The sequence below is a fragment of the Cydia pomonella genome, chromosome 13 (assembly GCF_033807575.1).
Source record: "Cydia pomonella isolate Wapato2018A chromosome 13, ilCydPomo1, whole genome shotgun sequence".
Lineage (NCBI taxonomy): Eukaryota > Metazoa > Arthropoda > Insecta > Lepidoptera > Tortricidae > Cydia > Cydia pomonella.
The window spans coordinates 18,859,681-18,875,219 of record NC_084715.1 but is presented as its reverse complement, the minus strand read 5'-3'; the positions used below and the strand labels follow the sequence as shown (position 1 = coordinate 18,875,219).

At 43.4% G+C, this 15,539-nt stretch overlaps 1 protein-coding gene across 2 annotated transcripts in view; it reads right to left on the bottom strand.

Annotated features, from left to right (window-relative positions):
- Positions 1-15,539, bottom strand: part of LOC133524480 (formin-like protein) — a 110,817-nt gene that overhangs the window by 5,240 nt on the left and 90,038 nt on the right. Inside the window, exons 9-17 of one of the 2 annotated variants that reach the window (XM_061860521.1) lie at positions 15,359-15,487; positions 14,844-14,955; positions 14,319-14,659; positions 13,699-13,909; positions 12,544-13,116; positions 9,688-9,863; positions 6,231-6,332; positions 5,335-5,439; positions 2,467-2,567 (exon numbers count right to left, since the gene is read on the bottom strand). In XM_061860521.1, coding sequence (XP_061716505.1) covers positions 2,490-2,567; positions 5,335-5,439; positions 6,231-6,332; positions 9,688-9,863; positions 12,544-13,116; positions 13,699-13,909; positions 14,319-14,659; positions 14,844-14,955; positions 15,359-15,487 — 1,827 coding nt within the window. In that variant the 3' untranslated portion in view covers positions 2,467-2,489. The remainder of the gene's footprint in view (positions 1-2,466; positions 2,568-5,334; positions 5,440-6,230; positions 6,333-9,687; positions 9,864-12,543; positions 13,117-13,698; positions 13,910-14,318; positions 14,660-14,843; positions 14,956-15,358; positions 15,488-15,539) is intronic. The other variant, XM_061860520.1, reaches the window with a different exon arrangement.

The following is a 15,539-nucleotide window of genomic DNA, read 5'->3' as shown; positions in this document are numbered from 1 at the left end:
AAAAAAAATTCTCTATTTCATACATTTTGCCTTTCGGCCGCGTATGTAACCGAGTTTTGTAACCAGGTACAAAATAAGAAAATTTACTATTTTCTCATAACCAGTTATAAACACAAACATTCTAGGCCGCTTTTTACATACGCGGCAGAAAGGACACTTGCTGGTCTGATGTTGAAATTTCCTATGGGAGAGTCAATTTTTTATTTCGCGATTTCGGGGTTGGTCGCATAGTAAAAGTTGCTCAGCATGACATAAACATTAACCCTCTTACTCATAAACGTCTACTAAAGTTACGATACTAAGGAACTCGAAGACCTTTTCCGACGTATTGGTGTGATAGAAAGGGACAAACGATTATTAGAGGCATCGTAACTTTAGTAGACGTTTATGAATAAGGGGGTAACTGTCTTTTTTTCTGTCACATCACATACTGTATGTAGAACTATACGAACGATAAATAAATTACATGTGTTTTTTTTGTTATTAAAAACCTTAACTAAAAGGAGTTACTAGAAAAATATGCCACAATATTTATCATACACATTTTGCACTTGAGACACTCTTTAGATTTAGAATTAAATATTTCAAAATCCTGGTGCCTTGATGCGGATTTCAACAGTGAAGGTTTTGGGGCTACTCCTACTCCTGTTCAAATATACAACGCGCTTATCGCGTATGACATACAGCAAACATCGCTATGGTAAAAGGAGTAAAATTTATCATGTCATGCGCGATAAACGTTCCATAATTAATGCGCCTCATTAGGGTATATAGTTTCGTGTCCTGCTAGAGGAAGATTAAGCCGTGAAATGAAATATGCAGTTCTTTTTACTTTAACACACTCGGACTTCGACTAGATATAATCTACTCACTCGGGGTTCATGCTTAATTGTCAAATTCTTTGTATCTGATTTTATGATATTTGTGGATGCCCGATCAGAAGAGACAAAAGAACTGAGTCTGCTATTTTTAGCATTTAACCAAACATTGTGTTCAAATATAGCCCAACAAGATTTGTCACTGCATCGTTGCTTTTTGATCGAGAAGACATGGATTTGTCAATAAAGTTAAACTTTGTAAAAAAAAAAACTATTTTGTACCGGCAGGATGTGCACTTGCACAGGGCATTGTTTGATGTGTTGAAATATAGGTATAGGTACAATGCTGCATACATTAATTACTTCATACGTTTAGGGGGAGGGAGAGGGTCAAGAAAATGTGACATGTTGTGACAAGGAGGAGGAGGAAGTCACAAACATTGTGACGTCACTTTAACTTTACCTCATTAAATAACTAGTTTTTGCAATAATGAATTGTTGTCATAAAATATCCAATATTGATTTTATTAAAAACATTTTTACTGAAAATAAATATACATACTTAATCAAATTGCTGATTTCGTTGAAAACAAAATTGCTAAATATGTGATATCACACCAGGGGGGAGAGGGGGTTGCCAAATGTGACCTGGTGTGACAAGGAGGGGGGAAGGGGTCAGAAAATCATGTGTGACTTAATTTATGGATGACCCCAGATCTCAATGTCCATTTTAACAGGGCATATTAAGAAATTTAGATATGAACCGTGACTGTGAAGTGCACCGCATGCTTTTCGAAGCCGTGAGGTTATTTCTATTCAGCCTCAAACCGGGGGAATTTAATCCTTATTCCAATCCCCGTAAGGTCCAAAACTCATGCTCTATGCCTCTTCCCCGATACCCCATTGGTGTATAATTAGAAAAAATTGCAATACTATATTTTAAAATGTTATTTATTAAAAGTGATATAAAATAGTAACTTGCACTTTGCGTTTTTAATTAGAATTAATAGTCAATAAGATGTTAATTTTGCAGAGTGCTGATTTATCAATGCTGTGCTCATTCAACTGAATAATTGTGTAAATTAGGGACGCTAAGAACTAAGAATTTCGTACAATGACCCTCCGGTTGCTATCTCTTTCGCACGCGCGTAATTATATTGCTGTCCAGTACATGACGCTGACGGTTAATACCAATATGAGAGCCATATAATTACCTATGTGTGTGCGATAGAGATAGAAACAGACGGGTTAATGTACAATTTTTTTGTGCTTAGCTTCAGTTGTTTCATTATTTCTCCAAAGCAAATCACACCCGAAATTTTTGACGATGGTTATTTCGTCACAGCTGAAACTGTTTTTTTTTCTAACCAGTCGTCAATAAGAGTATTTTTTTTTTTTCATATAAAATATTTACACCCTTATTCATAAACGTGTACTAAAGTTACGATGCCGCTAATAATCATTTGTCCCTTTCCATCATACCAATACGTCGGAAAGGGACAAACGATTATTAGAAGCATCATAACTTTAGTACACGTTTATGAATAAGGTTAGTAGTTCTCTGTATCCCACCCGTCAAACTAATTATACACCAACTCACACACAAGGTTAGTACTGAACACACACAAACGCCCCGTGTCCGACTTACTATCGCCGGCCTAAACCCTAGGCCTAGGGATCTAGGCTGTGCCTCATCTGAGTCAAGTGCTGCTGCAATAGGCCTGCGCTGACGGCCGCGTAGTTAAACCGCTGTAGAAATTGCATGGTGTTACCATCACCGCTTGTGTGCCTGTATTTTAAATATGGCAACACTTTTAGGTCTAATTCTTTCCGTTACATGTAAATGTCCATCAGAGTCAGGGCTCGGAACCGGTTTATTTTTAAATCGCAAAATAGCCCAATATTTTTAATTATTTTATACTCTTTACGTAGGGCTGGGCTATGTTTTAAGGCAACAACTTCGCATTATTAGATAGTCCCATTAAACATTAAATAATAAACCAAAGAACGAAAAAGAACGTAATAATACCGGTACTTTTTGTATGAAGAATAAACCGGTTCCGAGCCTTGGTCAGAGTCACTATAGTGTTTTTAACATTAGAAAGAAGGTAAGCGATCTTGACGTGTATTTCTATTAAAAATCACTATTTTAGTGATTAGTGAGTTTTGCTTGTCACCTGACATTATACACTATTTTTTAAAGGCGTTTTTCATTAATATTCAATAAAAAGACACATTAATATTGTTTATCTTTTTTCTAATGCAAAAAAACTAACTATAGAGAAAGTTTGCAAATAAAAAAAAGATAAATGTAACATCTGCGCCTAAAATTTTTCAATTCCGCGATTGCCCCGATTGCAATCGTTGGTTGTTATTTCTGGTATTGTTTTCATGATTTTGTTTAAGCTTGATTGAACGAAAAGAATTGGACCCCAAACATTCCTACTCCTGACTAGATTTTTTTTACTGTTAGTTATAAAACAAAACGATAGAATAAAAAGATTTCAGATGGCTATTGATACACACAACAACCGTGTAAAAATTACAGAAATATGTCACACTTAAATGAACAAAAATATCTAAACGGCTGGCCAGCACACATTTATGTAATGATTCCGAAGTTGCCATATTTAAAATTCATAAAAGCGTAAAAACAAAAGAAGTGAAATTCCTTCACCAAAAACGAAATGGTTTTGTATTTCATTTTTGTTTTCTACCCCACCACCTTAAACTAAGAAATAAAAAATAAAATATTTATAACAAGAATTCCACTAAGTTAAATAAGCGAAATACTTGTTAGAAAATCACTTAAAAAACAGGTACATTAGTAGAAATGTAAGTATAGAAAAAATAATCAGTCTGTTTTCTACTACATAATTAAACATTAACAATTAAAATAAAAGTAATGCAAAACAAAAACTGCGCATTCTTCATTCCATCGAAGCAATGCACAGAATTCAAGCGCACATACTAACACTGTCAATGCCACATCGAATATTTACAACAGTTTAGTTTATTTTGTAAACTTATTCAGCATTAGACTTTAATCGACCGGGATATAAACCGTGATTACCTTTTGTATTGTTGTTGTTGTTTTGTGTTGTTGTTGTGTTGTGTGTTGTCGTAATATCGGGAGCTCAATAAAACAATATAAAAGGTAATTACGGTTTATATGCAGGTCGATTTAAGTCTAGTGAAACTAACCGTGAATCATTCAAAACACTTATTCAGCATTCTGTCGCGACGCGGCAAAAAGCGGGGTAGTGTTTTGACATTTAAATATTTCTGCTATTCACAAAGCAAGATAAAGATAACATTATTGGCAGCTAATAAATTACATACAAAGAAGTATTCGAACACCATCCTTTGCTTTTTTATAATAATAGAACTGCACTTTTCGTTTGATATAAAACTCATATTATTTAGTGAATTTCCCTGACCTTACGTAGATGATTAGAATACGTTAATCTTAAAGAAAAAAAATAGTTCGATGGTTAAATAAAATAATTTTTCATGTTTCAAGGATCATCAGTGTTCAATTTGGTGCATAAGATTAAAATAAAATGATTAATATTTCAACTTTATTTATCCATTGACTTGTCCCACTTGAAATGCCTATAATTTCAAATTATATGAATCACTGAACGGTATGTACAATTTCCCAAAATTAAAAAAAAAATCTATGCCTGATTTTACAAACGGTGTCCCTTGTAAATTACACACGTAGAGTCTGTGCGGAAAGAGAAGAGTCGTAGAATCTATTAGTATATATTTCACGACTCTTCTCTTTCCGCACAGACTCTATGCATATTCCCTCACCTTTGATGAATAAAGAAAGATAAGGTATAACAAGAAAATATGGTCGTTTGACTTTGTGTTCATCACGTGATAAACACCGTACCTAATACCATAGAGAATAAGCTTAGAATGCTCACTCCATACATAGATTTATTTACTTAATATGGGTGTTATAGTTAAACTTATAATTAATACGTTTTAAACTTGCTTAATGGGAGAATCAACTTTTTAGCGTCACTCGTTGCCATGGTTACGATTAGTTGTCCAGGGGACAAAAGTTCATTGAAATACTGATTTTATGGTACTTAAATGTATTCAACTTGCGTTTTTGTGGTCGTTATAACCAATGTCCATAATGGGCCCCCTACTAAGCATGTTAATAGAACGGCATACAACGTCTCTTCAAACAAACTGTGCTACTGTTGTCCCTTGGACAACGGGACAGGATAACAAACCAAAAAAAGTTGATTAACCCTATTAATAATTACTACTTATTAAGCTTGAATCTTGTCATAAATAAGTTTTCGCTATGCTTAGGTACTTAAAATTTTATAAATCGGTTTTTCATCTATGTATGAAGTGAGCATTCTAATTATCAACGCTGCATCTCATGTCTCTTAGAGGCTTGTATGAAGTACATAACGTGCGACACAATTCGCCGATCGCTCGTCAGCTTTATTGCAAGGACATAAGGTCCACGACAGGTCAGTGAAGTTACCTGTTGCTTCTTCTGCGCCTGCCTCGTCTTGGCAGGGTCGACGTAGTCGGCTTGTTGGGCGGCTTGTTCGAGCCGACGGCGTTGCTCGTTCTCTGTGTCTGCTTGCTGAAAACGTAGTTTTTATATTAAAATTCACATACACCATAACTATTTTGAGGAGTTTCGGAAACAGGTCTAAACACAACAAAGCCTATTTTCTCCTAAGAATTGAAAATCAGATGGCAGTCTCTTTCGTAATAAATAACTTTAAATATTAACCCCCTACAAAACTAAATGAGCATCATCATTTAAACAGACAGCACTTTGAATTTAAAATAAACGCACTCAATGTGCCATTTTCCACCAAAAGGATACTTATTGGCGGTTGTCAATAAGGCGCTATTTCCATATAGCTTCAATTTGAAATCAACCATATCGACAACCGACAAAGTGGTACCTTTTGGTAGAAAACGTCAAAAACACGATGCTACAGACGGACACACATACAATGTGTTTGTACACGTATAGTGGAGCCGTTAACCACGTATAGTACAATGAATTTTATCGAGAAATCACCCCCCATACCTATGTTTTTGCCCAACCATTTTAAAAATGCACCCCTTCAAAGTTTTATGGCGCTAAACACGACTGCCCTTGGTTAGTGAGCCATTATCTGTCAATTTACCTATTGCACATTAAAAACAAAATAACATAGGTATGGGGGGTGATTTATCGATAAAATTCATCGTACTACACATGGTTAACGGCTCCACTACACGTGGACAAACACATTGTATACACACGTAACACTTAGGAATAACTAAGCGATAAAAACTAGTCTCTGCGCCAATTAAAAGTAGATATGAAGATTAGGTTGTTATAACTACAGATATATATAGTGGGTGTAGATGAGTTACCTTGAACGCCCTCGTGAACCGCACGAGCAGCGAGAAGAAAGCGTTGGCGTCCACGCCGCGCGGCGCCTCGCCGAAGTACTCCACGCACGCCGCGAACGCGTCCTGACGACATTCAACATGTTTCAAATTACTGGGTGGAACATTGTTCATGTACGGTTACAAAAATTGTGTACCGTATTCATTGTCACTTTATTAGTGCGAATCAAAATTACGAGACCAGATTGTAGACGGTAAGTGGGAGAGGTTTTTTGAGCTGGACCCGTGGCACCGGTGGTTATAGTGGGCAAGGGCGTAGCCAGTCAGTGAACTAGGGGGGGGGGGGGGGGTAAGTTGATGTCGCCGGAGGCCCAGGGGGGGGGGGGGGGCTGAGGGGCATACATTGTACGTAAAATTTGAGCTCCAATACCTGCCTACGCCCATGTTTGGGTATATGGCGCTGTTTATTTGTGAGGAGATACAGACAGAGATCGCAAGTTACCAGGATATTTTAGAACGCAAATCGCGCTACGCCGAGCTTTTGATATCCGCAAAAAAGACATCGAATATTATTTTTTTTGAAAAATTCCGTTCTGGTGCAGCGTTAACCCGATCATCATAAGACTACCTGGTTTGCGATTCGGCGCTACGGAGTCTACAGGCTACATGTAGTCGGTTGAAAGCACGTGCTATAGAGTAAAGAAAATAAAGGTGGATTGTCAAAGAAAATTTTGTAGCCACAGTAAATTTACTGCCATCTTTCGACACACGTTAAAAACTTCTAGAACGCTATTTGACTTTGATCCTTGTTCGTTTAGTGATAAGTGTTAAATTTGTTAAATATCACCTCTATTTGAAATTCTCTTTGCTGTGGAGGTAGTTAGTGTACCTGCGCCAGCTTGGCCTCGGTGCGGGTGCGGCGCAGCTTGTCGTGCGCGTTGTTGAGGAAGTCGCGCACGTGCGGCCTCCATGCCGCGCTCCAGCTGGTCACGTGGGAGACTGTCTCTAGCGACACTACACTCGGTGTGTATACCTGCGCCAGCTTGGCCTCGGTGCGGGTGCGGCGCAGCTTGTCGTGCGCGTTGTTGAGGAAGTCGCGCACGTGCGGCCTCCATGCCGCGCTCCAGCTGGTCACATGGGAGACTGTCTCTAGCGACACTACACTCGGTGTGTATACCTGCGCCAGCTTGGCCTCGGTGCGGGTGCGGCGCAGCTTGTCGTGCGCGTTGTTGAGGAAGTCGCGCACGTGCGGCCTCCATGCCGCGCTCCAGCTGGTCACGTGGGAGACTGTCTCTAGCGACACTACACTCGGTGTGTATACCTGCGCCAGCTTGGCCTCGGTGCGGGTGCGGCGCAGCTTGTCGTGCGCGTTGTTGAGGAAGTCGCGCACGTGCGGCCTCCATGCCGCGCTCCAGCTGGTCACGTGGGAGACTGTCTCTAGCGACACTACACTCGGTGTGTATACCTGCGCCAGCTTGGCCTCGGTGCGGGTGCGGCGCAGCTTGTCGTGCGCGTTGTTGAGGAAGTCGCGCACGTGCGGCCTCCATGCCGCGCTCCAGCTGGTCACGTGGGAGACTGTCTCTAGCGACACTACACTCGGTGTGTATACCTGCGCCAGCTTGGCCTCGGTGCGGGTGCGGCACAGCTTGTCGTGCGCGATGTTGAGGAAGTCGCGCACGTGCGGCCTCCATGCCGCGCTCCAGCTGGTCACGTGGGAGACTGTCTCTAGCGACACTACACTCGGTGTGTATACCTGCGCCAGCTTGGCCTCGGTGCGGGTGCGGCGCAGCTTGTCGTGCGCGTTGTTGAGGAAGTCGCGCACGTGCGGCCTCCATGCCGCGCTCCAGCTGGTCACGTGGGAGACTGTCTCTAGCGACACTACACTCGGTGTGTATACCTGCGCCAGCTTGGCCTCGGTGCGGGTGCGGCGCAGCTTGTCGTGCGCGTTGTTGAGGAAGTCGCGCACGTGCGGCCTCCATGCCGCGCTCCAGCTGGTCACATGGGAGACTGTCTCTAGCGACACTACACTCGGTGTGTATACCTGCGCCAGCTTGGCCTCGGTGCGGGTGCGGCGCAGCTTGTCGTGCGCGTTGTTGAGGAAGTCGCGCACGTGCGGCCTCCATGCCGCGCTCCAGCTGGTCACGTGGGAGACTGTCTCTAGCGACACTACACTCGGTGTGTATACCTGCGCCAGCTTGGCCTCGGTGCGGGTGCGGCGCAGCTTGTCGTGCGCGTTGTTGAGGAAGTCGCGCACGTGCGGCCTCCATGCCGCGCTCCAGCTGGTCACGTGGGAGACTGTCTCTAGCGACACTACACTCGGTGTGTATACCTGCGCCAGCTTGGCCTCGGTGCGGGTGCGGCACAGCTTGTCGTGCGCGATGTTGAGGAAGTCGCGCACGTGCGGCCTCCATGCCGCGCTCCAGCTGGTCACGTGGGAGACTGTCTCTAGCGACACTACACTCGGTGTGTATACCTGCGCCAGCTTGGCCTCGGTGCGGGTGCGGCGCAGCTTGTCGTGCGCGTTGTTGAGGAAGTCGCGCACGTGCGGCCTCCATGCCGCGCTCCAGCTGGTCACGTGGGAGACTGTCTCTAGCGACACTACACTCGGTGTGTATACCTGCGCCAGCTTGGCCTCGGTGCGGGTGCGGCGCAGCTTGTCGTGCGCGTTGTTGAGGAAGTCGCGCACGTGCGGCCTCCATGCCGCGCTCCAGCTGGTCACGTGGGAGACTGTCTCTAGCGACACTACACTCGGTGTGTATACCTGCGCCAGCTTGGCCTCGGTGCGGGTGCGGCGCAGCTTGTCGTGCGCGTTGTTGAGGAAGTCGCGCACGTGCGGCCTCCATGCCGCGCTCCAGCTGGTCACGTGGGAGACTGTCTCTAGCGACACTACACTCGGTGTGTATACCTGCGCCAGCTTGGCCTCGGTGCGGGTGCGGCACAGCTTGTCGTGCGCGATGTTGAGGAAGTCGCGCACGTGCGGCCTCCATGCCGCGCTCCAGCTGGTCACGTGGGAGACTGTCTCTAGCGACACTACACTCGGTGTGTATACCTGCGCCAGCTTGGCCTCGGTGCGGGTGCGGCGCAGCTTGTCGTGCGCGTTGTTGAGGAAGTCGCGCACGTGCGGCCTCCATGCCGCGCTCCAGCTGGTCACGTGGGAGACTGTCTCTAGCGACACTACACTCGGTGTGTATACCTGCGCCAGCTTGGCCTCGGTGCGGGTGCGGCGCAGCTTGTCGTGCGCGTTGTTGAGGAAGTCGCGCACGTGCGGCCTCCATGCCGCGCTCCAGCTGGTCACGTGGGAGACTGTCTCTAGCGACACTACACTCGGTGTGTATACCTGCGCCAGCTTGGCCTCGGTGCGGGTGCGGCGCAGCTTGTCGTGCGCGTTGTTGAGGAAGTCGCGCACGTGCGGCCTCCATGCCGCGCTCCAGCTGGTCACGTGGGAGACTGTCTCTAGCGACACTACACTCGGTGTGTATACCTGCGCCAGCTTGGCCTCGGTGCGGGTGCGGCGCAGCTTGTCGTGCGCGTTGTTGAGGAAGTCGCGCACGTGCGGCGCGGCGGCGCGGTGCGCCTCGCGCGCCTCGCACTCGCGCCGCACGGCCTCCATGCCGCGCTCCAGCTCTGTTACGTCGGAGACCACGTTTTCCAGAGACACTGAAACGCATTCATCCGTGATATTAAATATATAAAATTATCGCATTGTATAGATATTGACCGATAAGCAGTGTTGGGCAAAAAGTAGTTGGATTACAAATTAACTATTATGATTACAAAATGTAGTTGTAACTACACATTACAATTACTAGTAAAAGTAGTTGAACCTATGGACATAGAATACTAAGGACGTAGTTTCGCTAAAACACAAATAGGATTCCATCATCCACCAAATTTCTAGTATTTACGCGTGACACACTCACATTGACAGTTATCTCTATGGCCTCATCCACCAATCTGCCGTCAGTCGAATTGAAACGTCAGTGCATTAATTGTTCGAAGAAGAAAATTAAATACGGCGCATGCGTGGTCGAATGTTGCAAAAATTATACCGATCGAAAGAAAAAAAAGCCGGAGAATGTTCATAAATAAGTTAATCAATTATCACATTATCTTTCGTAAAATACGATATTAATCCATGAAATTATACCTAAAGTGGAGGGCGCTCTCACTTTTTTTGCCATACTAAATTGAACCTTATCCCCGAGCTACAAAGATGTTCGTACCAAACTAGAGAAAATGTACTCAATCCGCCTAGGTATACATTTGTGACACGCACACATTGAATCCTTCCGCCATTGCAGTGTCACAGCTGGTCGTCAGTTGCGCGGCCTCTGTCAAATTGTTCCTCTATAGTTGAACCTTTGATTATCAAAGGATTTGAAACAGGCCCAGCTGAACGAAGAGACAACCCAGGATCGACCGATCTGGCGCATGAGAACGAGGAGGGCCGACCCCAAATAATGGGAAGAGGCACGGAAAGAAGAAGAAGAAGAATAGTTGAACCTTTGATTGATGATTATTAACTACATTTTGTGGTTAGTAATCGAATGAATAACTACATTTTGTTATTGTAATCTGTAATAGATTACTTTATGCGATTACAAATTACCTACTTTTACCCAAAAAAAAAAATGTTTTCAATCATCTTTTTTTCCTTAATCAAGTTAAAAAATTAACGAGTTTTAAGTTCAACTTAAAATATCAAGTTTGACTTTTCATATAAAAAAAGGAATGTTAGTTTTACAAGATTTTGTACAAAGGCACTTATTAAAAAATATGAAAATATTAGGGCAACAACTAGTTCTTGTCAGGTGGTCAGTTCCATGAAGCGGCACCCGAGCACTTTTTTTACATATAGAAAAAAATATTATGCTCCTAAGGACCACTGGCCTACCCATAAGACTAATTAGTTCAATGCAATTAAAACTTTTTACAATTGGAACAAAGTCGCATTAATTTTGTTTCATTTCAGAAACTCAACCTTATTCCCTACACTATTGATTTTTTGTATGGTGGGCCGCAGGTGGTTGTTACTTTTATTTATTTATTTATTTATACTTTATTGCACATAAAATATTAAGTACAAATGGTGGACTTAACGCCCTAAAGCTTTCTCTACCAGTCAAACACTTTTTTACTTTTGTTTACTGAGAGAATACTAAAGTACTAAATTTTCTCATCTTTGCCTATCAAGAAGTAATTGAGTAATTTTGATTATACATTAATGTCATTTCGATTACAAATTACAAAGTAATCTCAATTGCAAGTAGTTATAACTACATGTAATCAACTACATGAATGAATGAATTGTTGACATGTAATCCAATTTGTAGTTAAAATTACACAAGTAATTGATTACGCCCAACACTGCAGATAAGATTAACCATCTTTCTTCAACCAAAAACGTCAGTTTTGATACTGACAGATCAGATCCATATCTTATCCAGATCTAATTTGTGGCTTGTTATTAAAATCCAAATACGCCTTAAAGTCTTTAAACCATTGAAGCTTGGACATGGCTTGGACAAATTAGAAACAATTATCCGTCAAATGCCGTAAAACGGATTTTTGATAACTCAACCCCTAAGGAAGTGGAAAAGAAAGTTTTTAACTGCGGTGTAATATTAATTTTATCTCTTGGAGCACAGTGACCGACAAAAACAAGTTTCAGTATAAACAAAAATTAACAGTGGCAGCATGGTTCCATTTTTATCGCTTGTCGCTATGTCAAAAAATGCTCTGCGAGTAGTGTATAACGCCTTCAGTGGGTCTTCAGTTCGCCTTCGTGCTGGTTGGGCAACCTAGGTTCTGCAGCGCTTCCGCCATGTTTGCGGAGGCACGAACCGACAGCTTTGCAGCAATTATACGTTAGAAAGCGACCTGATTACTGCGTAGCACCAGGGACAGCAGAAACAGCATTCGGAGGATGATTGTGGACCATGTATGTTGCCTAATAATACCCTTAATTCATTCAGTTAAGTCTAAAATAACTTTTTAAGTTTTAACATACTTTTTAAGTCTTATTTTATATACAATACTACCAAAATGAGATCACTCTTGTGTTAAAAATTAATAAACCAATTGAATCGAACTATGTATCTACTGCCTACGACTATAGAGATGGACCTTTTTTATGGCACTTCCCGTTTGCGTTCCAGTTTTAAGCACAACATTGAATAGATTATTTTGACAAGCTACGCTCAAAAACTAAAGACTATACTACATCAAAAGTAAAAATAAAAAGATATACGTCAAATAATAAATAATAATACTTCATTACAAATTCACCCAACTGGATCTTATAAGTAAATCATTAAAAAAAACTTGGAGTTATTACCTTGAGCAGCCTTGTCAATATACATCAACTCCGAATCAAAATTCATCAGCTCCGGGAAGTTCTGTCTGATCGTGCCAACGATATAATGCAGCAGCGATATCCTCTTATCCGTCGACTTAGTATCCATTAGCGTGTCCAAAGACTGCAACTTGAACCCGTAGGCTGGACCTCGCTTGCTACTGTTCAAGTAGTTACCGAAAGCGAGGATTATCTCTAGGACATTTCTTAGTTTCTGAGAGGATTTGACTGAGGAAGACCCTGAGATTATCGCATGGATTTGAGGCGTTATCAAATGAATGTTATCGAAGAAATTGCCCATGTAACTCATGATTGATAATTTAGCGGATATCCTTTCTACTTTAGCTAATTGCATAAGGAATTTATCTTCCTCCGTTAGTAAGCTGATATTTTTCTTCTCAGCTAAGTATTCTTTGTAGGCCTTCTGTTCGGCTTCGGTGGGCACCATCCGTTGGAGGATTTCGACGCTTTCTAGAGGCAGTTGTTTGAGGTCGAGGTTGTTGACCGCTAGGATTACTTTCTCGACAGGTATGTCGAGTTTTCTTCGGGATATTGCTGTAACAACGTAACAGGTAATTTAAATATACTTAGATGAAAGGTATACACTACTATTTATGTTAAGTGTATACCGACTAGGCAATGACAAGATGCGTGAAAATTTAGCAAGAACGGACTCTATTTAGCAACTGACACATTCTAGGGTCATGAGGAAAGAAACCAGTATCGTTGTCACAATCGCCAGCATGTTACAACCCACCCCTAACCCGCAACCAATATGAAAATCTCCCGTCAGTCCAACTTCACATTGGACACCAAAATGTGTCTGTTGACCAAGCAAGCACGAAGCGCAAGCGAAGGTTGAGACCGCAGCTCCGTTTTACATTGGGCAAAAATGAATTCGCATGTCCGCCTGTTTTCTTGGTCAGGTAGCGTTCCTCAAGTGTTTCTCGTTCAATTTTGCGAGCAGGTTCGATATTGAATTCAGTTTTTGGAACGTTTTACAATAGAAGAGCCATGGCGATTCGCGAGGTCTGCAGCTCATAAAGTCACTAGGTGTGTAGCAAAAATCCACTCCGAGCCCGCAGAAACCGAACCCTCATGGGCCACCTAATTATAAGTTCTTTATATTTTACTTACCTATATTCCTTAACCGTGTGTGTTCAAGTAGCGACACAGTGTCCGGCCTCCTAAACCTCTTGCTGGGGAAGGACGCCAGCGTATCGTTATCACACGAGTCCACTCCCAGGCCGCAGGGGCCACCGATGCGGAACTTCTCCTCGAACTCTGAGAAGTTTATCCTGTTTCTAGGCCGCTCTTCGTCTAGCTCGTTGAATATTGTGCCTCGAACCTGAAATCAAGATAAAATTACTATTGGATACTGTTAAATTTTTAATAAAATATTGGGAACTATTCACGACAATGGTAAGTAGGTATCTCGGTATACTTCGTGTCCACCTTCCCTAGGGCACAATGTATGTATTAGTACTACGTGCTTCGTGCTTCTCACTGTGATGGCACGAATCATACACGCTATCTCTTTCTCACTTACCAGGTTGAATTTTAATTCAACACAGGCAGCTTATATCTGGTATCTACCCTCCTTTTCATTGTCATGGCATCTATATGCTGCTGGGGCCATCATTAGCCCAGCAACACGGTATTAACAGAAACCATTACTATGTACGCTGTACAGACTCACCGTGACAACACGAATCATGTTGTCCTTCTCTAACACATACGTTATCTTTCTCAATTACCTGGTTGGGTTTCAAAGCTATCCAGTTCAGCGTAGGCAGCTTATACTTGGTGTCAACCTTCCTCTTTATCGTCATGGCGTCCGTGTGTTGCGGCGGCATCATTAGCCCGGGTGCGGGCGGAGGGGGCGGCGCACACGGCACTAGCGGTGGTGGGGGCGGCGGAGGGGGGGCGACCGGGGCCGGCGGCGGGCGCGGCGCGGGGGGCGGGGGCGGCGGCTTGCTGAAGCCGTTCGGGAGGGGGGAGGGGGGGCCGTTGGGGCTGGGGGGGCCGTTCGTGGTGCCGTTGGTGCCGTTGGTACCGTTCGTACCGTTGCAGAGAGCGTGGGAGGATATAGCGCCCACTGGAAAAAAGTTATAAATTCCGATTAATATCCTTATGTTGTGACTTGAATGACGACTTCATCTGTGTTATGGCTTTCAGAAAGTATATTTATTACACCATCCTAAATTAGGCACTGAAGACATACATTACAACTTCTTTTAGTTATAAATTTATACATAAAATAAATTAAAAAGGGAACTTACTAGATGCTCCTCTGGGCAGCGACTTGGTCAAGGATTCCAGCTCCTGAACCTTCGACTCCAGCATAGACTGCCTATTTCTGGAGTCCTGCTGTGCCCGTCTTAGCGTTGAAACCTGCAAAAAGCAATTTAGCAATAGAGCTTAGCAATTTGGAGAAGTAAGGGTAGTGTCAAATGTGCATTGCGATCTTCAACAAGTAGGATACCAACTAGAAACGCGACACTCGCGCGCATCACGCTATCATCATTCATCGAGCTCCGCTACAGGGCACGCCGGCTGCGTGTGCCTAGACGTGCACGTGCGCGAACGCACAAATGCTGGAACCGTGCGCGCACACGTCACTCCAGCGGTGTACCGTCTCTAATAAGTATTTAGACCTAATATTAGAGATAATCCTAGCACGAACGTCATATAGTTAGTGCTTGACAAATTAAGAACAATGACAATCTTTTTATCGATAAGTACCCCTTCAACATCAGGCGCTCGTGGGCCCGTCAACAACATTACATATACCGACCTCCTCCACCACCTGGCGGCGCGCCTCGGCCAGCTGGTCGCGCTCCTGGCGCACGCCGGCCAGCTCGGACTCCAGCGAAGCCAACTTCGCTATCGCCTCTCGCTCGAGCGCTGCCAGCCGCTCGTGGGCCTGTCAACAATATTACATATAATATAAGCATGGACCTAGAAACACGGACACC